This window comes from Protobothrops mucrosquamatus, unplaced genomic scaffold, assembly GCF_001527695.2.
Source record: "Protobothrops mucrosquamatus isolate PMUCROS unplaced genomic scaffold, P.Mucros_1.0 scaffold110, whole genome shotgun sequence".
Classification (NCBI taxonomy): domain Eukaryota; kingdom Metazoa; phylum Chordata; class Lepidosauria; order Squamata; family Viperidae; genus Protobothrops; species Protobothrops mucrosquamatus.
In genome coordinates, this window is record NW_015386482.1 from 918,521 (window position 1) to 944,689 (window position 26,169).

At 33.7% G+C, this 26,169-nt stretch overlaps 1 protein-coding gene across 1 annotated transcript in view; it reads left to right on the forward strand.

The window, feature by feature from the left end:
• Positions 1-678: 678 nt before the first annotated feature.
• The window catches only part of CFAP43 (cilia and flagella associated protein 43), a 47,835-nt gene continuing 22,344 nt past the window's right edge, over positions 679-26,169 (forward strand). The window contains exons 1-19 of the mRNA XM_029283498.1: positions 679-768; positions 1,829-2,082; positions 3,016-3,112; positions 4,296-4,463; positions 4,918-5,068; positions 6,910-7,069; positions 8,128-8,181; positions 8,340-8,419; positions 10,421-10,552; positions 11,684-11,800; positions 13,177-13,257; positions 13,735-13,886; positions 16,568-16,671; positions 18,134-18,274; positions 19,537-19,706; positions 21,078-21,227; positions 22,155-22,285; positions 23,372-23,540; positions 25,732-25,836. Of these exons, the coding sequence (XP_029139331.1) occupies positions 701-768; positions 1,829-2,082; positions 3,016-3,112; positions 4,296-4,463; positions 4,918-5,068; positions 6,910-7,069; positions 8,128-8,181; positions 8,340-8,419; positions 10,421-10,552; positions 11,684-11,800; positions 13,177-13,257; positions 13,735-13,886; positions 16,568-16,671; positions 18,134-18,274; positions 19,537-19,706; positions 21,078-21,227; positions 22,155-22,285; positions 23,372-23,540; positions 25,732-25,836 (2,484 nt within the window). The 5' untranslated portion in view covers positions 679-700. The remainder of the gene's footprint in view (positions 769-1,828; positions 2,083-3,015; positions 3,113-4,295; positions 4,464-4,917; positions 5,069-6,909; positions 7,070-8,127; positions 8,182-8,339; positions 8,420-10,420; positions 10,553-11,683; positions 11,801-13,176; positions 13,258-13,734; positions 13,887-16,567; positions 16,672-18,133; positions 18,275-19,536; positions 19,707-21,077; positions 21,228-22,154; positions 22,286-23,371; positions 23,541-25,731; positions 25,837-26,169) is intronic.

Consider the following 26,169-nt stretch of genomic DNA (forward strand, 5'->3'; position numbering starts at 1 on the left):
AAGGTTCAAATAACACCATAAAGTGGCTTGTCTAATTTTGGAACAGTACGGTGTGTGAATGTAGCTACACTAATTTATAAATCATATTTATGGCTTATCATATGTAAACCTAATTATTTTCAGTTTATTCAATAAATCATAGTTATGGAAACTTTCCTTTTAATATTCAGACGGTGAATTTCTCTCTCAAGTTGTTCTGTTGAAGTGACCAATTATTCCCGGAAAGCTTATTTAAAATAGGAGTTCTTTTAAATGTTTTTTATTTATTCATTTTCTTTAATTATTGCTACTAGTTATAATGCTGCTCTATTTTTGGAGAGTCTGAAAGGCTAACTGGGGTGAAAAATAAATTAAGAAACAAACGTCATTCTTTTCTTTTCTTTTGCTCTTCCCACGTAGGGTACTGCAACGTGCAGCGAAACTTCCCCTTATTTTAACACTTAGCGTACAGTATTAAAAAAAAAGGGAATGGCAGGCCGGACAGCTGCAGTTAAGAGAGAAGACATTCCTTACAGTTATTTTTAAAGGCTCCTTTCTCATTTTCCTCTATAACCCACTTGAAACATGTGGGCTGCAAAGGAGGAGGAGGAGCTTATTGGCTTTAGCCAATCGCAGAAGAGCAGCTCACGGTTGCTCGGATACGAATGTAAATGGCATCGAAAAACCTCAGCCAGACGAAGACTGCAAGGTAGCGGGCACCATGGACGCTCTGAAAGGGGGCGGCCGTCGCCCGGGATCCCAGATGCACAAAGCCGAGCTGGAACCCAAGTACGAGAGGAAAGGAGAGGGACGGGATGCTTTCGGGTGTTTCTGAAATGTCCTTTCCTAAAAATCTTTCGTTATTCCCTATCTTCCCTAAAGCTTATCCGGGAATAAGAGCTATACTGTAGAATAGTGCGATTTTCTTTCGTGAAGACTTTTTGCCTCGCAAATAAAAAATATCTCCGGTTTGGTAAGATAAGGACCGCCGGGTTTTTAATTGGTCCTGTGTTTTTCAAGGATTCCACATCGAGACAAGATTACCAGCTGTTCATTTAAAAAAAAAAATGAAAGCCCCATTGTGTGTTTACTTTTTCATGCCAACATCCTTGGAGACAGTCCTGGGCATGTTGGAAAGAGTATTTTAGACGTTTCTGTGAAAATTATAGTATTATATTGAAGAGTGGGATTGAAATAAATGAGTTGTCAAAGAAAAAAGACAGGTGAAAAAGAAATAAATGATTTGATATTGCTGCAAATGGTGAAGCTGAAAGAGAATGCATGGGTATTAAATAAAAACAACTATGTGAAGGAAGAGGTTGGATAAAGTTGATGACATTTTCAAAAGTGTAGAGATGAGAATTTTAAAGAAGAAAGGCAATCTATGAAACAGATCTGGTGAGAGTAAGGATAATGTACCTTGGCAGAACTTAGCAAGTGGAAAGATGAAGGTCTTAAATCTCACTCAGAAGGAGTTTTCATATCTTGAGTTTCATATATTATCATACTTATCACATTGTGAAGTAGCAGCTTGATAATTTAGATAGCTACCACCTACCTGCTCAAAAAGAGTCAGTCTGGGTTATTGGTTAAAGCACCAGTTTAGAAACCAGAAGACTGAGTTTTTGTCCTCTCTTTGGCACAAAACCAGGTGGGAAGAAAGCAGTGGCAAACCTCTTCTGAAAAACCTTGCCAGGAAAACCACAGGGACTAACCTAGGTAGTCATGAAGAGTAAAAACTGACCTGAGGGCACACAACCCCTACTAGGAAGCACCTTATTTAATGTATGAGATTAGTCATCTATAATTATAAATAATCCAATTAATATATATATATATATTCCCTAAGGTGGGTACAAGGATTCACCAATAGGAAAGTTGGATTTATCAACAACAGGACTGTTTGTTATCCTTGCGGCAATTACATCCTCTTTATTAACATGGAAACACGAGAGAGGTCATTCTTGCGGTGTCACTTTGGAAGTATTGGAGCCTTTGCAGTGAATGCAAGTCAGAATATTGTTGCTTTTTCTGATCGGCAGTTGAATCCTAGAATCTATGTTCACAATTTTCCAGGATTAAAGAAAATAGCAAAATTAAAAGGTGGGTGTGAGGGCACTTTTATATACAGCATTATTCCATATACTTATGGCAGCATTCAGTTAAATAAAAATAAACATTTATACTTCTATGTCCTTTATTATCTCCATGCATGTCATGCTCTCATGACAGCAGAATGTTCCTGGGAGGGATGAGAGACGAATACAGGCATGTGTGCCAAAAATGTATACACCCAGTAGGATTGCCCTAGGTGTAAAGGTCATTTCCAGCTGCCCAGCTAAAGCAAGCAGGCATTTATATCAGGCAGTACCGATATAGAAAGATGCTGAAGGTAGATGATCCATTCAGTGACAACAGCAAAGACATTTCATACTATGCAGGAAAAGGCAATATTAAACCACTCCTGTAATTTACTACAAAAACCAAAGGACACTATAGACATAATAAAGTGAATGGAGGTAAAGTGCGAGTGTTGGGTTCCTTAGGTTGGATGGTGCTATCTATGATAATGATAAAATATGTCAAAGAATAATGTATGATGTATGAATTTTATAAAGAATTGCAAGTGAGATAAAAAAAAACCCTAATAATTGCTGATGAAAATGGAGGATTAAATTTAAGCATTGTTTGTATATGATTTGGAAATAAGGTTGGAAAAAGCCTATATGGCATATGGGGCTGCCTTTTAAGACCCTTCTAAAATGCTGATTTGAGGGGTTAAAAAAAGCATGTTACATGGTGCCAAAGCAGTTTTAATGAGTTTAAGTCAGATATTACTCATATATCATCACACTGTGCCAAGCAGGAATAGAGTAACAATAATATAACACTGGAATAACGCATTCAGCTTATAACATGTATTATGGACGGACATATTTTTAAATCTATTTAACTTAAATTTAAAAAAACTACATTAAAATATTAAATAAAGCTGTTTTAATAAGCTTTAAAGTCTGTGCTACTTTTAACTTTTAGGGCAAGCCAGCCTAGACTATTCCTTGCTTGCATTCAGTCACACAGGTCCCTATCTGGCCAGTTATTCGTCGCTCCCTGAGTTTTGTCTTTCAATATGGTAAGTGTTGATCGCATATTTTATTAGGGACAAGTGGGTCAGAATTGCATTCATACAAATTCTGGATCAGAATTCTCTATCTTTCTGCTGTATTCATGAATTAGTGTGCTTATTTGCATATCATCCTGCTTGGCTTTTTTTTTACACTAACCAGAAACTTACCAGGAAAAGCTTAGATTATGTTGAAATCTAGATTCTTTCAAACCAGAGTCTGAAGATGGTTTCTAGTTCCAAATCTGTTAGCAAAAAGTTAGGATTCAGGTTCAAAGATAACTCTTTTGTCTTCAGTAAGTTCCTAGTTAGTTTATTTACTCCCAAATGGAAGAAGAGGCAAAGGAGAGTGGAAATATTATGTTTAAAGCTTAAGATGTTTTTTTTCCTGGCATATTTTATCTAAATTATTGTTTTCAAATTGCTCTTAGACCTGACAAACATTTGTCATATTTGCATGATAATGTTATAACACAAATAATCATAATTTTTAAGCAGATTTCTATAGTTCACATAAATGGTTATTAATTATTGTGTTATTTTAATCAGACCAAATTTATTTATTAAATTTATATGCCACTCAATTCCCATCGATTCTGGCTGGCTCAATCTGTCTGGTTTTAATCTTTGTACACCTGCCCAGAGTCACTGCTGTGTAGATGGGTAGCTCTATAAATCATTTAAATAAATAAATGCAGTTGCTGTGTTCCACCATCATGCTGTAAAATAAAGTAACCAGATTTGTAATGTTCCCAAAAATCATTGTCAGTGTTTTAGTGTACCATGTTGTACCAACCTGGACACACTGTAGAAAATAACAATTAAGAAAAGACTGATTACAAAAGACTGTCTTTCCTGCCATAGCTCCGAATAAATTGGCTGAGATTATTTATTAATATACTTGCCTGATAATTTTTTCAAAGGGACCTAAAATGGTGCAGCAGGGATGTTGAACCTTCATTTGCTTTATTTAATTCTTTTTAATTGATATTATCAATAATATTGCAATATTATATTAACTAATATTATATTGCAAAATGCAGATCTGAATAGTTTTGCTTTTTCTTTTATTTATATATTGATGTTTTGACCATTAGAATAGCTTCTGGATTTTTGGAGATAAAATATATATTGACAGAATACTTTTGCAAATACAACAAATAAAAAATTACTTTCTTTCACTTTTAATTAGGGATTGGCAGAACAAACTCTTATTATGTAGTAAGTCACAACCTGAGATAGAAATAACTGCAATGAGTTTTAATCCTATGAATTGGCATCAGTTGTGTTTATTTAATGGAGCCTCTATTACCCTTTGGAGTATTGAAAGGAATAACAAAGAGCACATCTTGATTTCAAAGTAAGTATTATTATGATTTTTATGTCAGAAACAACAAGGATATGCTACAGAAAATAGAAAAAGTTTTCTGACTAGGGTCTGTAGTTTGTGGAGAGCAACTGTCTAGTCCAGGGATGTCAAACTGCCAGCCTGCGGGCCGGTTGCATCATATGGAGGCCACGTCCATACCAGCTCTGGCAATGCAAAAAAAGTCACAATATGTAGCAACATGTCACGTGACGTGGTGAGTTTGACACCCATGGTCTAGTCCATGTCTCATAGTAGAATATACAGTATGAAATATACAGTATATGTTTTATTATAGATTACACAGTATAAGTATTTTGTCATAGTTCACATATTATAAAATATACTTTATAAATAAGGTGATTATCTAATACTGAAAACAAATGTTCATGTTTTTAATTCATATTTAAAGAATCATTCTTCCAAGTTATTTTCCATACTGTTTCAGGCCTGTCAAACTTCCTATTGAAGATGGATCCTTAACAGATGAGGAAAATAGCTTCTTTTCCCATCCCAGTGTCAGTGATCCTTATTTTGGTCCTGTACTACCCAATTCAGCCATTGCTGGCTTGACAGGAGATGAGGCTGAAACATTTAAGGTTAGTTTTATTCTGAATATTGCTTCTTATGATCAGAAATCACTGCTTGTTAGTTAAGAACCATAGAGATTAACACATTATGATATATAATTATCCTAAAAAATTCAAAACTAGATTTTTAAATGTAATTTTTAATTAAATTTAAATAAATTTAATTTTTATTTAGTTTTTATTTTTAAAAATTAAAATTAGAATGCATTAAAATGAAAGAGTGTTTTTTGTGTCGGCATACCCATGTGTACCTTTATAGCTCAAGCTCCTGCTATATGTGTATATTTTTTGTAATCATATTAATTTAATTGTAGGAGGTTATAGACCATTTATGAATGTGTTTCTTGTACTGATGTGAGACTACAGTAAAGACAGACTGACTACATTTATGACATTTTCTTGGCTGCATTACATAATTGATTTGTGATGGCTTTCTGAGATTTTTAACATTTTAGTCTAGAGAGCATAATAACGTAACTCACAATGCTCTGTAAATGCAGTACTTTAAGAGGAAAAAAGCGGTTTCACAAGCGCTTTGGGGTTTTAGTTGAGAAATGTATTTTTTTTAACCTTGTCAGCTGTCCATTTGTGAGTCTCATTTGTGAGACGGATGGTTCATAAAAAACAAGCTAAATAAGTAATATGTAGCAAATATATCCAAGCACTGAATGTCAAGGTCATTCATTATAATAACTTGTTAAAGTTTTGTTGTGGCTTTGCATTTGGGTCATACTAAGTGTCACCACCTACAGACCTTGGCTGAGCTTTTATATAGCTTGTTGAACTGGATAATATTTAGATGAGGACTGTCAGGAAATCTCAGAGCTGAGATCTTTCTTGGGAAATTGAAAAAAAATATCCTAAAATAAATCAATAACAAACCTATATTATGTTCAATAAAACTGTATAGACTTGTCTGTCAAGTAAGAGGAGTCTAGCTCAACTTGAGAAAGTCATTACCTTCAGCATGTTGGATGAACCAAGAGACCTAGGATACAATAATGTATGAACCTATCAATAACTCATGCTAAGCAAATGATTTAGTTAAGTTTGTGGACCAGGCCTTAATAATAACTAAACTCCCCTCTTGCTAATATCTCTCTATGTTTTGTTTATATGGACTTCTGTTTTCATAGCTGAATTGACAGTAATTGTTTTCTAAATATTCAAGACACATGGGGAGAATAGCAAGGAAAATTGAAATTAAAAGTAAGACTATGATATAATCAGCACAATATTTTTTAAAAAAATAAATAGAATGTAAAGTTTGTTAACAGGCTTGAGGGGATGCTAACAATGAGCCCTGCAGTGCTTCTTTGTATTATCCTCATAAACTCCATCCTATACATCTCAAAGCACAAGATTAGCAATGGAGATTAATGGGAACTAACATAGGGCAACCATTCATTAAGCTTCCAATGAAGTATCATCATTTTTGCATAATAATTGTTAGTCAGCTTTGTTAAAAACTTTGCCTCACAAGCGTTGGGAATAGTGAATAAGATACTGGTTGCACATTCAGCTGCTGTTTCTCTTTCAAATGCCAGATGTTAATTAAAGCTCTCAATAGGGAATTTCTGGAATAAAAAAAATGGCTTCCCTTCAGGTCTGCAATTCTAGGCCATTAAGCCTAACTTAAGGGTATGTAAGAGTATACTATCTAGAGTGTGTATAGTAATTTATATGAAGGATGAATAATCCTTCTGATAAAAACATGTGTATTATATATGCCATATTATAAATATTTGAATACAATTAAATAGTAAAATTATGTATGTACCGGTATATAGTTTGTGCTTTGTATATTTTTAATTATTTTGTAATTGAAACTTCTTCCTTTGTAATGATAGCCTAAAGATGATATTCAACCTTACGTCCACCCTACTGTCCATTGCTGGACTCCAGATTCTGAGCTGTATCTGGGCTGTGAAGAAGGATATTTCCTGAAAATAGGTGCAGACACATACAGGGCTGTTCTTCTCACTCAAAAACTTTCTCCAGATGCTATTGGTGAGAAATATCTTTTTTTCTGATTCATTGGGATTCAGGCAAAAGAGGGGAGGATGCTATTACTCTCTATAGTCCTCCAATAATTATTTTTTGGGGAACAGTTAATCCTAATGAAATTGTGCCATGCACTAAAAAACTAGAGTTGTAAAAAATGAAAATTCTACCCAAAAACACATGTCACAATCATAACTGATTTGCTGAATATTTTTTTAAAAAGAAATGACTTTTCAAAAACATTAGAAAGATTAATTTCCTACCATTCCCTTTCTGGTGTATTGAAGTTGTCTGTTTCACTGGAAGGAGTAGTTAAACTGCATCCTTTGAAATGCAACTGATTCATGTTGCCAATTCAATATTGTAGTAGTACTACTTCACTGCCACAAAAAATGCATTAGGTTTCTTAATGAGGAAAAACTGAATTTATCAGTAGCTTTGAAATATGAAAACTTAAAATGTTCATAGTAAATATTATTAAATTTCCAAAGAATTTACTGTGCTATATAACCTTTAGATTAATTATGTTGCATTATTATTACTAAATTTATCAGAAACATCTAAATCCAAGGACAACCTCTTAAGGAGAGTTAATTTTAAATGTTACTATTTCTATAATTAGAAATACAGGCTTCAGAAAAACTACAGGGATCACTTTGCATGGGGGGGGGGGAGAAAGAGAGTAAAATATATAAATAGACCATCAAAGCAACAAGTAAAAGCCACTTCCGAAAGACATATGTTATGACTTTTTTTAAAAAAAGTAATAAAGATGTTAGACCCATCAATGCTGCAGGAAATATATAACTGGAAAGACTCAATACCAAGTTATAATCAGACCAGTTCTCAGGAATGGTAGACAAACCTCATCTATGAGCAGGATCATTCTATAGAGCTCTAATTTAGATTTATACTATATGCATTAATTCACTTTATTAATATAAATAATGATAGTGTATTTTTCCTGTTTTAATGGCAACTGGTTCTAATGTACTTGCATAAGAGCTATATAAGCTGCAATTGATAGTTAGTTATTAGGTTTTTTTTACTCACTTCCTTTCCAGCGCAAAAACGGACAACTTTTCGATCACTGTCACACAGTTCTAGGAAAATGGAAGGTATTTATTTTTTAATACTAAATGACTTTACTGAAAACATTTGCATGTGTGTGTATATATACACACACACACATATATATGCATACATGCATACATACATACATACATACTCAATGTGTATATTTAAAAAGCTCATGTTTTATTAATACTTTCTATAGATGAGCCAAGGAAGGAATCTCAAAATGTGATCCTACTTGCTATGGCACTTCATAAGGATGGACTGTATGCAGCTGGAACAGTAAGTCCCTGTTCTGTTGAGTCCTATAACGTTTCACTGCTAATATTAACAGAATGAAATGTTTTTCATAACCCATCCCATAACTCTAGAAATAAAGGAGTCAATAAAGAGAAACAACAATGTTGTAAAAATTAAGAACTATTTTTCCTCTAATTGCTAATTAGGTACTGCTGAAGATACCAGATGATCATATTTATACTTTCAGGATTATATTCTTTGTACCACAAAATCTTATTATATATTTTCGTGGCCTTTCAGTATGTGATGTGATACAAGCAATGTTTAGGAACAAGCCAACAAATAGCTGTAAATGAAGAGTCAATAATGACAACTTTGCTTTAAAAATATTTTTGAGAATACAAATGTTGAGTTAGTAACCGATGAATTCTGCGGATTATCTAAACATGCAAATTGATTAAATATACATTTTCAGTACATATTTATCTGTCACCCTCTTCTACAAGTTTTAGGAACAATAAATATGCAGAGATGTCCAGAAGATCTATTATTATTCCAATATTTACCTAGCTTCTGCTATAATAGTAATAGTACTTAAATAATTTATAAATGTTTTAGGGTACACATTTCTTCACATGTATTATTTATATTATAACATGTCTGCAAAATAGTTATTATCACCAATAAGAGACTGAGACTAAAAATGATTGGCTTGTTAAGTTCTTAGAGGGGATCCTATTGAAGGAACCAGATTTATATTTCAGTTGCCAAAGGATAGAAGTTGGAAAGGCAGAAACTAGCTTTTCCCAGACTTGAAATAATCAATCTGTTGTCCAGTTTCAAGTTACCAAGTGCTGCACCAAGTATCTATTAATTTGGAAAGACAGGAGGAAAAATAACCTCACTTCTCAAAAGTCTTTGAACTTATGCCATCAATCAATGTTATGTATATATTTTTTCTCCTTGTCTGTACTGAAGATTCTAATTTAGTCAAACCATATTTGAGACATTTCTGGCAGGTCAAACCAGGTAATTGAGAGAAGTGTCAGAAGAAGAATTACTACTGAACCCATGACTGAAGCTCGAGACTTACTTGATCACCATTTTACACTAGGTTACAGGTATTATTCACACAGTGCAACAAGTGCTTTCTGCACATCAACTAGTTAACTCAGGCTTCATTAATTTTTAGGAGCTAGGAACTAGCTAAAAGCTTATAATGAAAAAAGAAATTATCAGGATACTGAATTTTATACTGTAGTCACATAAAAACAGAGCAACCTTATATAAAGAAAATGAAGTTCTGTGTAAAAGGTAACCACATGAAAGTTCCATGAATGAATGTGAGGTAAATTGTGTTGTAATAATAATTTAAAAATAAGCACTAAAATAGGGAAAGGGGTTATTTTTACAACAAGGTTTATATCCAGTTTCTAGATGTTAAAATGAGAGACAAATGAAAATGAAGTAATGTGACTGTTTCCACAAAATGTAGCATAGAGGCTTATTAATGCAAAGAAGCTAGTTTTCTGTACTTAATATCTAAATATATACTGCATATATTTGAATATCTAATGAATTTTGTTTTTTACAAAATAGGTATAGGATGAGGAATAAATTGTAATCGAATTTATAATTGTTGTGCAAAGCAAATGACAATTACTACTTTAAGAGATGTTTCCTGTATAAATTACCCCTAAATTTATGTTCACCTATATGCAATTTCTAATCTTGGGTGTTGGGAGAAATAATTTAAATCAAGAAAATGAAGAAAGACTTTAAATCTCATAACATTTCCCACAGTTATAACCTAATTCCACACATTCCTTTTCATCCATACACTTTAGAAAGTAAAAGAGAGTTGACAGATCCAGTTAAGGATTTCCAGTGTCAGTATAGTTTGCTTTCAAATATTCTCTGATATTCATATAAAATAATTTCCAAATAACACAATGCTGTAATTAGGTTTTGGTGGGGAGGGGTGGTTGGGAAAGTTGGTAGGAATTGTGCTGTTTATGATGTATGTATGCGTTTTTCCCCTAGGATGGTTTTGTTCGCCTTTACAAAATCAAGGGCACAAGCTTTCAAGCAGAAGATTGCTTCGAAATTGAAGAGCCAATAACAACTCTTTTCTTCTCTCCTGATTACATTTACCTACTAGTAGAAACAGAAAAGGTAGTTTGTGCCAGGCAAACATCTTGTTATATGAGATTCCTAGTTAAATATGTATTATAATTTTTTCATATATCAAAATCAAACATAACATAATTTAATGTGAATACAATAAAGAATGCAAGCAATCACTTGTATTCTTTCAGTGAATGCAAGAGTTTGCTGTCAAATGAGGGATTGATCTGTCCAGATCAGAAGCAAATAGCCTAAGATCAGGCTGATTTGTTACTAGTGGGATGAAGTTCTAATAAAATTAAGGACTGTAAGAGTAACAATTCTAATTGAATTATTTTACTCTTAACGTCGTTGTTGTACCATTTATTTTCTTATGCTGTTATCTTGTAGTGAAAGGGCTTTTGTTTGTTTCAGATTAAACATTTCACAAGAAGTCATTCTATGTGAGACAATATTAATGCTTAAAAAGTTGAAACCCCTTGCAAATTTCCCAGTAAAACAACTGCTTGGGCATTCTACTTCTGACATCCAGTCAGGATTGGACTGGTTGGATGGATGGATCTGTACTTTTCAATATTTTTAGACTATTCTGTTATATGAATATCTCCAGATTATTTTTAACATACAACAGATATATAAAGGTACATGTAGATTTTCCTGGCCGCTGAAGTGAGATGATTCACATTTGCATGATGCTAAAAAAAATCAGATTAGGTTTGTCTCATAACACTTATTTTGATCATTTTGGATCCATTTTGGAAGTGTTTTAAGCAATAGAATATTTTTCATTCTATTGGATTTTAATGCAAAACATTAAAATTACCTTAAAAAATGTAAACAAAATTGGGTTGAGATGATGACATTCAATGAAAGAGATGGTATTGAAGCAATTGCTTCCACTAATAATAACCATTTCTCACATAATTAGACATTCAGAGAAGGTTTCTAAAGACATTCTCAAGAACTTAGTATTTCATAGTTTTGCAGAAAGGTGTTGCAAAAATGTAGTAGCGACAGTTTTCAGACAGGCATACGTAAGAAAATTAATATGATATATGCCTCACCCTGAGTTCAACCAAAACTGGCAAAATTAGATATGTATATTTTCCTAAAATAATTAAGAATATGTACTGAATGCTTTCTCTGATCTTTCCATCATGGATTATTTCTAATTAATAGGGATCACTTTACATCTTTAATCCAAATTCAAATGAAGATGTTATTGCATTACTGGATGCAAGTATGAGCCAGTTCTTAGCAGCTGATTTTATTGTTCCAGGCAACAAACACTGCTTGGTAAGAAAATTTCGTTGTATTAAATGACAGAAAAGGAAAAAAAATCAGATTTTTTAGTGTCATGTTGCAATATCATTTGATGAATACTCCCACCATGGCAGTTTCTAAATGAGGCTTGAAACAATATGTCTGTATTAGTTGCTTATTCTGCTCATTTTCGTAAACATTCTAATCTGCTCATTTAAATAAGGCAAGTGGTGGTTAGCAAACAGATCAGTGGCTTGTTTCTTCAGCGCACATGGATTATGAACAGATGCAAGCTAGTCTTGTTCAGTTCAGCTGTTGCAGAAGGAAAATAATATCTATAATATTGTATATTAAAATAGAATAGCAAAGGAACTCCAGACTTATACAACCATCAGCTAGTATCAAGATAAAAGAAAAAAATTCTTTAGAAAAATCTTACCCAAAGGAAGGAAAACAAACATACAAAAATTCAGAAACTTGTTCAAGTGCATGCAGTATTTGAGGAAACACACTACAAAGTAGGAAAGGGCAATATGACGCTTCTGAAGGAATGCTTATGAGAAATTAAATGGTTTTTGCCCCTTAAGCCTTTTTCAGTCATTTTATATTTATTAAGTAAAAAAACCCAGTTTCCTTTAATTAATAATTTTGCTATTGCTTGAGTTTTATACTGAAGTGAGGGTTAAAGTGAGAATTCAAAAGATGAGATTTAATTAGTGATTAAGAAAAGTAAAAAAATGAGAAATGAAAATCAGAAAAAATATGTTTATAAAAAAAAACATCCAAGCAATCCCCTTTTGCTCTTTTTGGCCCTTAAGACTTTGATAAGTGGCTGAAAAGTTTGGCCCTACTTACCAGAGGAGAAAATGGGTGAAGGATAGATATCAGCATGATGCAGTAGTTGAGGTGAACGTGGTTGATTTTACTCAATGGGAGTACTGTGAGGCAGATAACATAAAGTAGACTTATTATGGATACTAGTCAAATAGTTTTGTACAATGTAAGTAAAACACACAAATTGCACAACACATGTGCCAAGGCACTCACCGACTTAATATTAAATTCTGTGGTATAAAATAATCTGCTTCTGTACTGTATATTGTAGTTAAGACGTATATCTGTTCTAAGTTTATCCTTTCTTTAATTATTTTGGTGCATTGCTTTGATTTGACACAAATGAATTAGGTGTGGTGAGTGTGCTTGCGTTTATTATTTATTGTAAAAAGCCCAAAGTTACCCTATGGTAAGATGAATGGCCAATCAATTTTACAAAATAAAATAAATAAATAAATATAATGAGAAAGGATTAGGAAATCTTTTCAAAATAAATTAATAAAATGTATACATAAATAATAGAAACATATTTTTGTTTCCTAATGTTCCCACATTTTTATTCCTCCTTACTATAGTCTGTAGCAAAATCAGGAGAGATACAAGTTTGGGAGCTGGATAATGGCGCTTTTATCAGCACACTGTGTTTACATACAGTGGTATGTACAAATGAAATTTGAGTTTTAATGTATTGAATCTGACTATATTAATACTGCCATCAATACAATTAACCAAATGGAAAGCTAAAGCAAATATATACCAGTATTAAAATACCATAAATATTTTCTTTTTTTTAATTTCTGAAATATTTTTTTAAAATAATGTCTTATTCCTACAAAAACAATTACATTGTTTCAGTTGTTTAATTGTTCACATTAATAAATAGCAAATTGTTTGAATTATATGTGCTGAGAATGTAAACTATATACAGATTATTATTTTGTATGAAATGCTTTTTTGCACCATCAACCTTCCACAACAGTCCCAGTTTCTCATGTAGTCCCTTGGGAAAATTAATTGCCCACTCCTTCTTTAAACTGAGATTGGTCTAATAAAAATTCATGAAAGAGAAAATAAAATACCTTTTTCCTAAGGATCCACATGAAAAAATTAATTATCATTTTTTCATTTCCAAGGTTACTGCGATGGCTTGTAGCCTCTCCTCTCACAGTGCTGCAGTAGGAACTCCAAAAGGCCGTGTCTTTTTTATAGATCTTACTAATGTTGAAACTCCTAGAGTAATTCACCGAATTCTCCTTTCTGAGAACATGCCTGTGCAGTTTTTGCTGTAAGTATGTTAAATGGGCACAGCAAAGAAGGGTGTCTGATACAGACTAAATGCAAGATTCTCAACATTTTCAGGAATATGGTACCTTTAAACTTTTGAATGTGTGTTGTGTTGCATCATGATAAAATTTTACTGTTGCAATATAGATCACATCTATTTACAAAATGGCCGCAGTGATGAATATGGCCAGTTATCACTCACCCATTGTACAAGAAAGAAATGATTGAAAGTTCAGAAATAGATAATTTACCTAAGGATGTGATTACAAAGCTGAGGTGGGGTTCCAGAGAACAGTCAACTACAGAATACAAACTTCATCACCCCCTGATATCCCCCTTTTAATCTGTCTCTCATCCAGATGGTTACTGAGATAGAGAAAAGAATGTATATTGATGCACAGAACTCCATTTATAAAGATGAGTGGGGGGAAACCATATAGGCTCCCCTCTCCCTTATTTATTCGCCCCATCAATTTTCTTCCTCTGATTCATTTGGCCTTATTCATTCTAATTCCACTCTCACTTTCTGATTTACCCCTTTCCTGATGTTCTTATGGTTCTTTTGGTTCTCCTTCATTCTCTTTTTCAGATGCTATAGATATTCCTTAAATTGGGATTAGGATTACTACTGCTAAGGGAAGCAATCATAAAGTACAATGTCACACAACCACATTCCTTACTGATGGGAATCCTAACAGTCTTGGTTGCTGTTGTAACTGTCCCAGGATTGTGAGGGTCATTAAGCAGGAAGAGACTGGGGGTGACTGGGAGTGCATAGAGGTGATGGATCATAGGGGATATAGGTTAACGGATATCGCAAGTAGGTGCTAAAGAGTGCAAGCAGGCCAATGACAGCTATACGGGTGCCTGGATAGTTGTATGGAGCCCAGACAGGCTGGTGGGGTGATAGCTGGGTTGGCAGGAACCACATGTGAATCAGGGTGCTGCAGGCAGGCATGTGCTATGGAGTACAGGTGGGCATAGGGATCTCAATCACTGAGATCTCATACTCCATAGCAGGGTTCCTTGGGACAAAAAATAGGAGCAAATTAATGTAATGATTTGCAATCTTGCCTGTTGGCTTCCTCATTGGCTTTGCTTGTGCGAATCCAGAAGGGAAGGTTCAAGTGGCAATCACATGACCATAGAATGCTGCAACCATCAAAAGTTGCCAGGTACCCAAATCACAATCATATGACCACAGAATGGTTCTGATGGCTGGAACTTTGAAGACCTGTCATAAGTACCACTCATTCAACCTTGTTGTAACTTTGACTGCCATTGAGAAAAACTACCTGTATTTATCTTTTTTTCTTCCTTTTCTTATTTCTAATCTGATCAATACCTTTACTTATTCTTTTTTTTTTACTTCCTGGTGCCTTGTCAGCTCTATTTTTTAATATTCCCTATCCTATCTGTTCATTTTCTGCCTTCAGCCCGTTATAATTCTATTTCCACTTACATCCTAGCGCTTTCATCCCCAATACAGAAGCAAAGCTAAATTTTCAATTGTCATTCTCAGTCTGCTATGTTGCTCTCCACATTCAGAAAAAAAGATAAAAAGGCAAAGCAAAGACTGAGCAGGAAAAAGAGACCCTTACTTTTCTTTTCAGGAATACGTTCACAGAGTGTTTCTTCTGAGGGTCCAGTTCAAGAGACTCTGGCTGATTTCAATTTAAATTCAATCTTTTGGTCTGAGATTAGTTTTAGCATTTTCCCAGCTTGCAGTGCTGCTCTTACTGATCTAATATGTTTTACACTCTCTGTCTTAGAGTTTGGTTGATAGATACAGGTTTTGCTCATGGTAAAAGAAAGGAATTAACAGGTAGTCCTTGACTTATTGAGTATGGAATTACGGTTTTAAGTCATTAAGCAGGTCATCATGTGACTGACCCAATTTTATGACCCTTTTTGCGGTGGTTGTTAAAGAAATCACCCTGATCTTTAAGCAACTCTCTGGTTAAGGAAAAACTGCCAGTGTTAAGCAAACCGATTGTCCTCAGTGGGCATTTACCAGAGATAAATGCCATTTTCTGCCAAAAACATCATAAATTGTAATATGTGACTATGAGACGCACTAAACAGCTGTAAATTTGGGCTGCATGCTGATCACCCAAAATGTGATCACATGACTATGTGGGGGACGGTCATCAGAATGTCAAATCTTTTGACAGACCCTTTTTTGGGCCTGTCATAATTTAGACTGGTCATTAAGAATTTGGTTGCTATAGGTAAGTACCTATTGTATAGCGAGTATTATAGTTGAAATTATTTCTGCAGCAGTAGCAGCAAAAACAATGAAGTATTTTTTTGTTATTTCCAGACTAACCAATGCATTATTGCATAAGCTTTCATGAATCACAGTCCATGTTATCAATTATATTGAGGAGAAAAATGGAATAGTAATCTTTTTTCAATTAAAAAAATGCACACCATGCAGTTGGTCTATATTGTTTGATATTACATTAAGAAGTAGCAAGTGCTATGCTTGCTTTATTAAAAAAAATTCAGGGATATGTGTTGTTCAGTTTTTCCCAATCTCTTATCTATCAGATCAATTAGAATCACAATTTTTAGCATATATATATATATTGTAATTTCTTTCAAACAACTGGTATGCCATAATCATGGTTGCTAATCAATTGCCATCATCTTATTTGCTCTTTCCCCCCCCCCCCTAAGGTATGAACAAACTGGTCAATTTCTCATAGCAGCTTCTACAGATGGAAGTGTTTTTATTTTAAATGCTCTCCCATCAACAGTGTTTAAAGTACTGGGATACGTAGGTAATATACAAAAATGTATGGATGTGTTATTTCTTCTGTATGTTAGGTGTGGACAGTAATTTTTCATAGAATAAATGTTAGCTGTCAAAATCCAAATATTTTATTTCAGAATGATCAATTTTCTTAAATCAATGAGAATATTACGTGACCTTCATAATATTTCTGTTTAAAATACTCTAGCAGACATGTCAAACTCGCGACGTCATGTGACGTCGCGCAACATATCGGGACGGTTTTGCCATTGCCGGCAATGGGGTGGGTGTGGCTTCTGGATGATGTGTCCGGCCCATGGGCCAGCAGTTTGACACCCTGCATGATTGAGTCTGTAGGTTTTTGATAAAATCCTGAACATTTGCTTTTTTAAAACATATGGAGAAATGTCTGTATTATAGTATGAATAGGTGCAATAGCATGAATAGGTACAACAAAGAATATCCACTGTAAGCAAGAAAGTAGATTGTTATAAATGAGAAACATTTTAAAGAACAAGCTTATAATTTGATCATTTTTTATCACTATAGCAGGAAGAGAATTAGTATTTGTATTTACATTCATTGAGAGGAAAGGATTACAAGAGAGTAAGCAGATATACAATGGGAAATACACATTGAAAGGAATCTGCTAATACCAGCTGTTTGGTTAGCAGGTTGTTTAGGAGGCAAAGAAAAAGTCTTTAGTGTGAAACTGACTACTGTCAATTTCAGGTGATAGTTAGATCACATAGTTGAATCTGTTAATCTGTAATCAGCATTTTTAGAGACCTGCTGCCCTGTGGGAAAAAACAGCTCAGGCAGAGGGGACCAAGAAAAAAATGGGTCAGACACAGGACAATGCAAACTAACATGACTCCATGGAGGTCATAAATGTGGGCATGGGTCACAAAGTTACTTTTTCATTAGCACTGTAATTGGAAATTATCATTACCTAATGCATTCCCTACCTGTATATTTATATAAACAATTTCAAAAATTGATATAATGCTTAGTAAAAGTGGATGCAGTGATTCAAGATTACAAAATATCTGTAATGCATTTCATATTACAATTACTATCCTGGCAACCTATCCCAAAAGCTGGTGGGAGGGTAGTCTTTGTGGGTAATACAGGCTGGGATGACTTTTCCCATATTATCTTGCCATCATGATGGGATGTTGAAAAGTCAAAGGGCGAAGCCATACTGACAGTATTCAAGAGCTATAAACTAGATTGGTGGCCCAGGTGTTAGGTATATTATGTGTATTATTTTTCTTGGAGATCAACAAGTTTTGGGCCTATTCATTGGCTAGATAGGACACTGCATAAGTCCCTTATTCACCATTTAGTGCTCTGTGATAAAATAAGACAGGATATAAATATCCAGTTTGGCTTTTCAGGGACTTCTAAACTATTGTAGGCCAAAAAAAAAAGTGATAATTTACTTTGATGTTACATCTGGTTTGAATATTGTCTTCTTTTCACTGTAGTGTTGTCTGGTGAGATTGTGGACATAACTTCACAGTATAATGAGGAAAATGAGTTAATCGAAGTGATTGCACTTCTTTCTCCAACGGTGCTCAAAAGGGCAAGAGTGGAGATATTTACACTTCCTCTAAATATTATTTCAGGTAAGAACCAATCTAGTGATGAGTTCTGTTATTTCAAAATGCAGTCACCATTTTAAAATAATATATGCTAACTTCAAAGTGTGAGTAGATCCTTATGTCCTTAACATATGCTTATAATGTCATTGTTCTATATTTTTTTAAAATGCTAACTTAATTTTAATTTGTATATGTTTTATTGTTCTATTTTATTGTTCTATTGTATACCACCTAGAGCCCCTCTTTGAGGGAGATGGTGGTTTAGAAATATGAAATATAAACAAACAAACAAGATATCGTATACAAAATATTTTCAGAGGTTCAAAACTACTTTTTGAAGACAGGCCAATAAGCCACAGAGTTGAAGGAAGGGAAGGAAAAGCAGCCAAGGAGGAGGGCTAGGTCTGACTCCCCACTGCAAAATTCTCCCTGCCAGGCAAGGAGTAGAATGACTCTATGCATGTAAGCAAGCAAGTAAAGGAACAAACAAGGAATTTCCCAGGCAAGGAGTAAGATCAGAAGGGAAAGTAAACAAGAACAAGACTGTTGCTCTGCTCAGCAAAGAAGAAAAGAGAAGCAGGATTTTGACAGCTTAGTGGGGCAAATTTCCTAGAGCAACTGATTGATTTTAGCCTTCAAATTAGTATCGATTCCTGGTAAAAGTGCCTGCAATTTTCTTGGCAAGATTTTCAGAAGTGGTTTGCCATTACCTGCTTCCTAGGGCTGAGAGAGAGTGACTGGCACAAAATCACCCAGCTAGCTTCATGCCTAACACAGGAACAGAACTCATGATCTCTCAGTTTCTATCTTGATGTCTTAACCACTATATCAAACTGGCTGTCTTACTAGATTAGCACCCTAGGTAATGCTTTGAAATGTGTATCAGCCCAATAATAATATTTGATCAACTATTAATATTCTGGTAATAAAAACACTATCAACTTCATTCCAAGGTGAAATAGCTCTGTTTTGCAGCTGTGATTTGCAAGTCACTTTGTTTGCCAGATGTTTTTAAATTAATAAATGTGCATTTAATGGCATATTGGAATAATCTTTATGTATATCTATGTATGAAATGGTTTAAGTATTGTGCCCTCCCCCAAACTAATGATTGAGTCTTATGAAATCTTGATTTTGAGACTCTCAATATATACTTGTGGAATTTTTTTCATACTATTGCAGTCGTAAGGCCAATTACATCTGGTAATTTTTTTCTTAATTAATATTCTCTAAGAGAGAAAATATTAACACAAAAATATTTCTCTTTTTTTTTTTTAAATCTGCAGACAATGAAATCTGTATCACAGAAAGAGGGCTTTTGAAAGACAGTATCATTCAGAAACATATGTACGAATTAGAGTTCCCACTACTTTCTCTGGTCAAGCGGAAGGATGAAACAGTAATTGCCTATGCTAGCCAGGCTTCCTACATCTGTAAATATCATCTTACTGCAAAAGTACGTCCTACTTGCACGAGTAAACTTTAATTATGGGTCAAATTAAACAAGATGTAAATGTATGCAAACATATGCAATTCCTTTAAAAATGTTTCTTAGAAATTGCACTTCTGGATCTTCATAGAATTATAGAACAAATGGGAGAAAGTTTAAATCTATCTCCTGCTTCAATTTCCCAATAAAAATTATTTCCCCACTATGTACCCACAATAGGTGCTTCCTGTTAGGATGTAAAATAACATATTTAAAGGAAAGTGGTTTTGAAGGAGCAATTAATTTGACATCACTTGATCCCAGGCATGCCTATGTATAAGTGAAGCTGCTTTGATTGAATATAAAAGTCCAAAAAGATTAAAAATGATAACACCCTTAATATGTCATCTAATTTGGCCCTTGGGCTGTTTATTTTCTGAAAAGAATTAAATTTATTCAATACACTGTATTAAAACTCTTATTTTGCTCCAGATCGGATTTTTGGATCTTAAAATGCTCGTATATAGATTATCTTTTAGTTCCATTTTTTCAACTTTGTCCTTTAGAAAAATGTTGATATCCTGGGAATGTTAGTTTTGTGCAGCTGAAGAGTGCAGCAAGGAACTGTGCAGCTGAAGAGTGCAGCAAGGAAATCAGACAAATCAAACAAGTCCAGGATTACTGCCACTGCTTTATGTAGCTCTGAACTGTATATGAAATAGAAGGGTCAATAGGTAGATAATAAAAAGTGAAAGAAGTGTCAAATGGGGTAAATACAAGAGTTGAATTAGTATCAGGAATGGGAGCATTATATCAATGGACATTATTAATGCATCAACAGAGCAGCTAACAGCACTCTACATAATGTTATAACCTGGTACTTACTGGAGTCAATCCATTGTGTGTTTGGTTATATTGCACAGGTATTTCTCAAATTATGACCACAACTGAGCCCAAAATTTATGTTGTTAAGTGAGAAATTTGTTAAGTGAGTTTTGCTCATTTTATGACTTTTCTTTCCACATTTGTTAAGTGAATCACTGCAGTTGTTAAATTAGCAACACAGTTGTTAAGTGAATCCAGTTTCTCTATTAACTTTGCTTATCAGATGGTCACAAAAGGGGATCACATGACCCTGGTCACTGCAACTGTTATAAATTTGAGTCAGTTGACAACATCCAAAGTTTGATCACGTGACTGTGGGCATGCTACAACAGTCACAGATGTGAAAAATGGTCATAAGTCACTTTTTTCAATGCCATTGTAACTTTGAATGGTCACTAAACGAACTGTTGTAAGTCGAGGACTATCTGTATTAGTTTTGTTAATTTGACAGGAGCTGCCTTCAATATTCCTGTGACCACATCAGCTATGTGGCATTGCTGTTTTGCTTTACAGGTGACATCAAAAGACCAACCAATATTGTCAGAGAAGAAGATACCAAGCAAACAGTTTGGACAAGCATTCCTGTGTTTGTCACCTCATGACAAATGGCTAGCTTCAGCTGCCGACAGTGGGCTATTAATTATCCATAATGCTTCAACTCTGGTAATTGTCAGAATTTCGTTTTGATTTAATCTATGTTCCTCTGAGTCATCAAATGAATTTCTTTGGTGCTTAAGGTAAATATTTACATACAGTATTAAGTAAACGCACACTGGTTTTATTTGTTCTGCTGTGACTGCAACATGCAACTGAACTACTACAGAAATTGGAAGTTAGCAGAAGGAATGAACAAGTGCCCTTCCCATTTGTTTCTGACCATATCCTAAGGCCATCTTTGGAGGACCTGAACTGCCTGCCCTCTTGTACTGAAGTGCAGCAAATGGATGCTTGAGAGCTCCCCAAATTTGAATGTCCTGCCTTTTCACTACCAAGCAAAGACATTTTTATTCTCAAATGCCTCTTAATGTATTGATGCTGTTGCAGTATTTTTAATTTTTTGACTGTTATTTTCATTGCTTATTTTGTATATTTTATGCAGGGCTTTAGTGTATGATATTATCAGTTATTTAATCTGCAGTTTTAATTTTTGGGGTTTTAGAATCATTTCAAAGTTTTTTAATTGCACTGGGGAAGGAAAGAAGGAAGGCTATCTTTCCTCATTATAGGATAGGATCAAAAGTTTAAGAGTTTTATACAGTTCAAAGTTCCATCAATCACTAATTTATCTGTATCTTTCAATAGTGATCGTTATCTATAAACCATGGGATTTCCTTTTTTTTAAATCTGACCATATTTGATATTTATTTATTAGAATTAGTAAATAAATATAAAGTACATATTTGAGATATATACTTCACATTTACAACATTTGCCAATACCTAAAATTGGGCCAATGCTACCAAAACATTTTTAGTTAAACTATATGCAAGCTGCAAAAGTTTTCAATACTTCTTTCCAGTCTTTCTTCACAATAAATTCCTTAGCCAGCAGATAAATCAATAATTTGTTTTCCTAATCTCTTTCTTTAAGGATGTTCTGACTTCTGAATACTGCCATTCATATAATGGACGAGGAATTAAGTCATTGGCATTCTCATTGGATAGCCAAAATATACTTGTCACCGGAACTCAAGATGGAGCTCTTGTTTGTCTAAAATGGAAGTATGTACATTTTGAAGAATAAAAGATGTAAAATATTCAAATTTTCAGCAAACTGCTGCTTTTAAAAACATGGCTATTTGCCTTTATATATTTTGATTTGCATTAGACCAATTGATAGAATTATTTAGCCTCAACCCATTTCAGAGATGTTTTAATTTTATTTAAACCAAATACTATCTCACTTTCTGTAGAAATAAGTATGCATTTATTCAAAATACATCAATGTGGGATGCTGTCAGAAGATCCCAAAACAATTTGGCTGTGATGTGTCTGTTTCTCTAGATATTAATATTACTACATGGATGAAAAGGAAGGAAAAAGCAATATACTTAGTATAGTATACTAAAACATTTCAGAAAAAATGACTTTCACTACTCCTGTTTTGCATCTGCTCTGTAAAGTGGGGCTGCAATTCTACAATTACTGACCAAATTTTATGGAAATGATTTGTCAATAAACCAGAAAAGTGGTATATTTATATTCAAGGGAAGTCATCTTGCCCTGAGAATAAGACATTCTAGGTTGCCTGAATTTCTACTGAAGGTATATAGATACAGCAGACATGTCAAACTCACAACATCACATGACATCACGCAACGTATTAGGACAGTTTTGCCATTGCCAGCAATAGGGTGGGTGCAGCTTCCGGATGACACGTCTGGCCCGTGGGCTGGCAGTTTAACACCCCTGAGATACAGGATGAAATTAGCTATTCTTCAGGCAAGGAAGGAAGTTTAAATTTTATGACAATGAAAGTATGTTCAGTAGTTATAACAATAAAGGTACATTCAGTGCTTGTTGAAGTCTGCAAGCATTAAACATTACAATAAAATCTGCACTAAATCTATTGGAAAATTTGCCAAACTGGGGAATCTGGTGTATTCTTGTCTTTCACTAATAAATGGTTTTTTAAAAAAAAACAAGTTTCTTCTTTGTGAAGACACATAAACAAAACATGAAGTTGAATTTCTTCTTCAGGATGCATACTATTATTTTATAAATCATATTTGACCCATGTATTAAGGATTGCTTAACAATCTTATCCACATTTTCTTCTCTGACTTTTTTTTTCTTTAATTCTTCTAGGAAGATTGGGGAACGCAAAATGAAGGATGCAATTGACTTCGGGACACAACTTCTAATCAAATTTAACAACTATATTTTCAGTGAAAACTCATTTATGAAGACTATGGCAGAATGGGCAATAACATCAAAACCCACATATAGCATATCATTTGAGACTAGTTCTTCACAGGTCTTACACAATTTAAATATATTAAGCTAAGCAATAGAACAAGTATAGAGATAAACATGGGAGATAGAATTAGATTAATTATTTGCTGTAAAATCTTTGAGCTTCAAATTTACTTTTCTTTTTCATTTCATTAGTAATATAACTAGCTATGTAGATCTGTGATTCGTGTTCCTTCACAGAGAATAGAAACAATCAAGATGTCTAGTACACGTTAAAAAAATGGGTCCATGGTAGTTTCTTAACTTGGTTATATTCTTGCACACGTTCCATTCCTGGGCTAGGTAACATCATCAATGCAGTGTTACTAGCCTGGTAATATTATCATCATTTGCTAGAAAATAGCTGAGTTCAGAGATCACCAAAACTCAACAATTTAACTCTGAACTTCGAAAATTCTCTTCTATTGATATTAAAAACTAAAGAAGGTTCAGTTGTTCAGCCATGAACAATTTAGTCAGTGATTTTAACTCTTGTCTATGAATATTTCTGCTATGAGAGATATAGGGAAATGTGTAGATAAGTGGTTAATATTTATAGTTTTAGAAATATGTGAGGAAACAGCTGATGATCTTTATGGAAAAAGAGATGTGATATATTTGTGGAATTCTTAATACTCTTGACAGAGTGACAGAGACTGAGCTGAGTAGGAATGTGAGACTGCTAAATATTTATTAGGATAGATGTATACTGTATGTAACTCTATGTAAGTATTAAATAAAGCACCATAGAACTATATCTTAGGACAACATTATTCGCACTGAATATCCTCTATATAGGCAGACTTTAACTTCCCAAATTCTCCATCTAATATTGCTACAGTTGAGAATTTTGAGGTTGAAACCCTGGAGAGCACTCAGATTGAAGGAAGCTGTTGCTATGGAAGGGAAAGAGACATTTGTGTTGTCAATAGCATTAGTTTTCAACAATCAAGTTTGGTTTATTATATTTAGGTCATAAATTACTGGTGACTAGAAGATCACTAATGACTCAGGTCTATATTTCTGAACTAATAAAATAAAACTGATTAATAAACATTTGACCCCTTTTTCCATCCCTCTTACAATGACAAATATCAGCCAAATTGCAGCAAGTTAGAAGAGTGGTAATGAATGATCTCTTTTTTCATAGTAATTTATTAAAGATTATAATTGTGACAGTAAAAACTAATACAAACCCAGAATAGAATAATATAAAGAGTAGAAAGTGCAGAAAAGAAAAAGAAATAGAAAAGAAAACCTTCATTGACTAAACCAATTTTATATTCCTTCCTCTTCTAACAATCTTAATCCTTAGTCCATTCAAATACTGTCATAGCACTTTGTTCCTTTTCATTTCTTCTTGTCCTATTTAACAAGATTCTTCAAAACTTTAATAAGCCTCTTTTGTAAATCTAATATAAGAAAATTATCCAGGTCATTCTCTTGGTTTATTGTTTGTACTATATATCATATTTAATTATTTAAGATATTAACTGGTTTCCAGGGCTTCATCTTTCTCCATGTCATTTTTGTAGCCTATCATTTGTAAATCCATTTTCAACTCCTTCAGAAGCCCTGTAATGGATGATCTCCATACTTTATTTAGCTCCAAATAGGAAAGGAAGCAGGATTTTTGTAACATGTTTATTGAATAGTTGCAGAAAATCCAGACTTTTGTTTCCCTGCAAAATGGAGGTATAGAAAGAAGGTCACAGGCTATCTACAAATCTTGTCACCTGTTTCCTTCTCAGATCCAAGAAGATAAACAAAAGTGTGTGTATCTGCATCTAGGATTTTCAAAAATAGGTGGGAAAGGAAAGGGAGAAAAATACTTAACTATACATGCATGCACCCACATTTACATTCTAAGTATGAACCATCAGGCTTTAAAAGTGCTGTTTTAATGCCTTTTTGATAAATATAATGCTTGATATAGTACACAATCCTTTTTGAAGTAATAGAACATAATGAATGGCAAAAGATGTATAAAATCAGACAAGCCCTAGATTCAATAGCATACTTAATTCTGTAATAATTGATCAGTAAAGTAATTCACTTAGATTAATTTGTACTTCCCACCCTGAAATTAAATATATACCAAAAATTAAGAAACTGATACTAAATATAGTTAAAATACAGATTCTATATCTAGTCAACTAAGCGTACAATACATTGTTATTTAACTATGTTGTAAATGAGCTTTTTCATTCAAGTTACATGGAAAAACAAGCATTGAAGTGACCGATGAAGATGAATACTATTTACTTACAGAAGCAAAATCTGAGGAGACTTCATGGCTAGATCAGAAAGCAGAGAAGGTACTTTTCTACTATAATAAAGTCTGAAGTATTATAGTAAATGGACAGATGGTTGTTTGTCTCTTTGTTTATTGTGACTTATGTTGATATCTTATTGCCCTATGAAACTGACTATAAATAAAACCGAGCAACTTAGGACACATGCTCAATTCAACATAAGCAATACATTCATTTACCAAAGGATGCCATGATTGACTTTAGTGATGGTATATTGAAAAAGTCAAAATTAAGAAAAAGCAGAGTGTACTGAGATGTACTGAGATAGGCATTTTAGAAGGAGTAGGAAAAGAAAGCAGACAGTGGATCCTAGTTCATTGCTAATTCCTTCTCTAA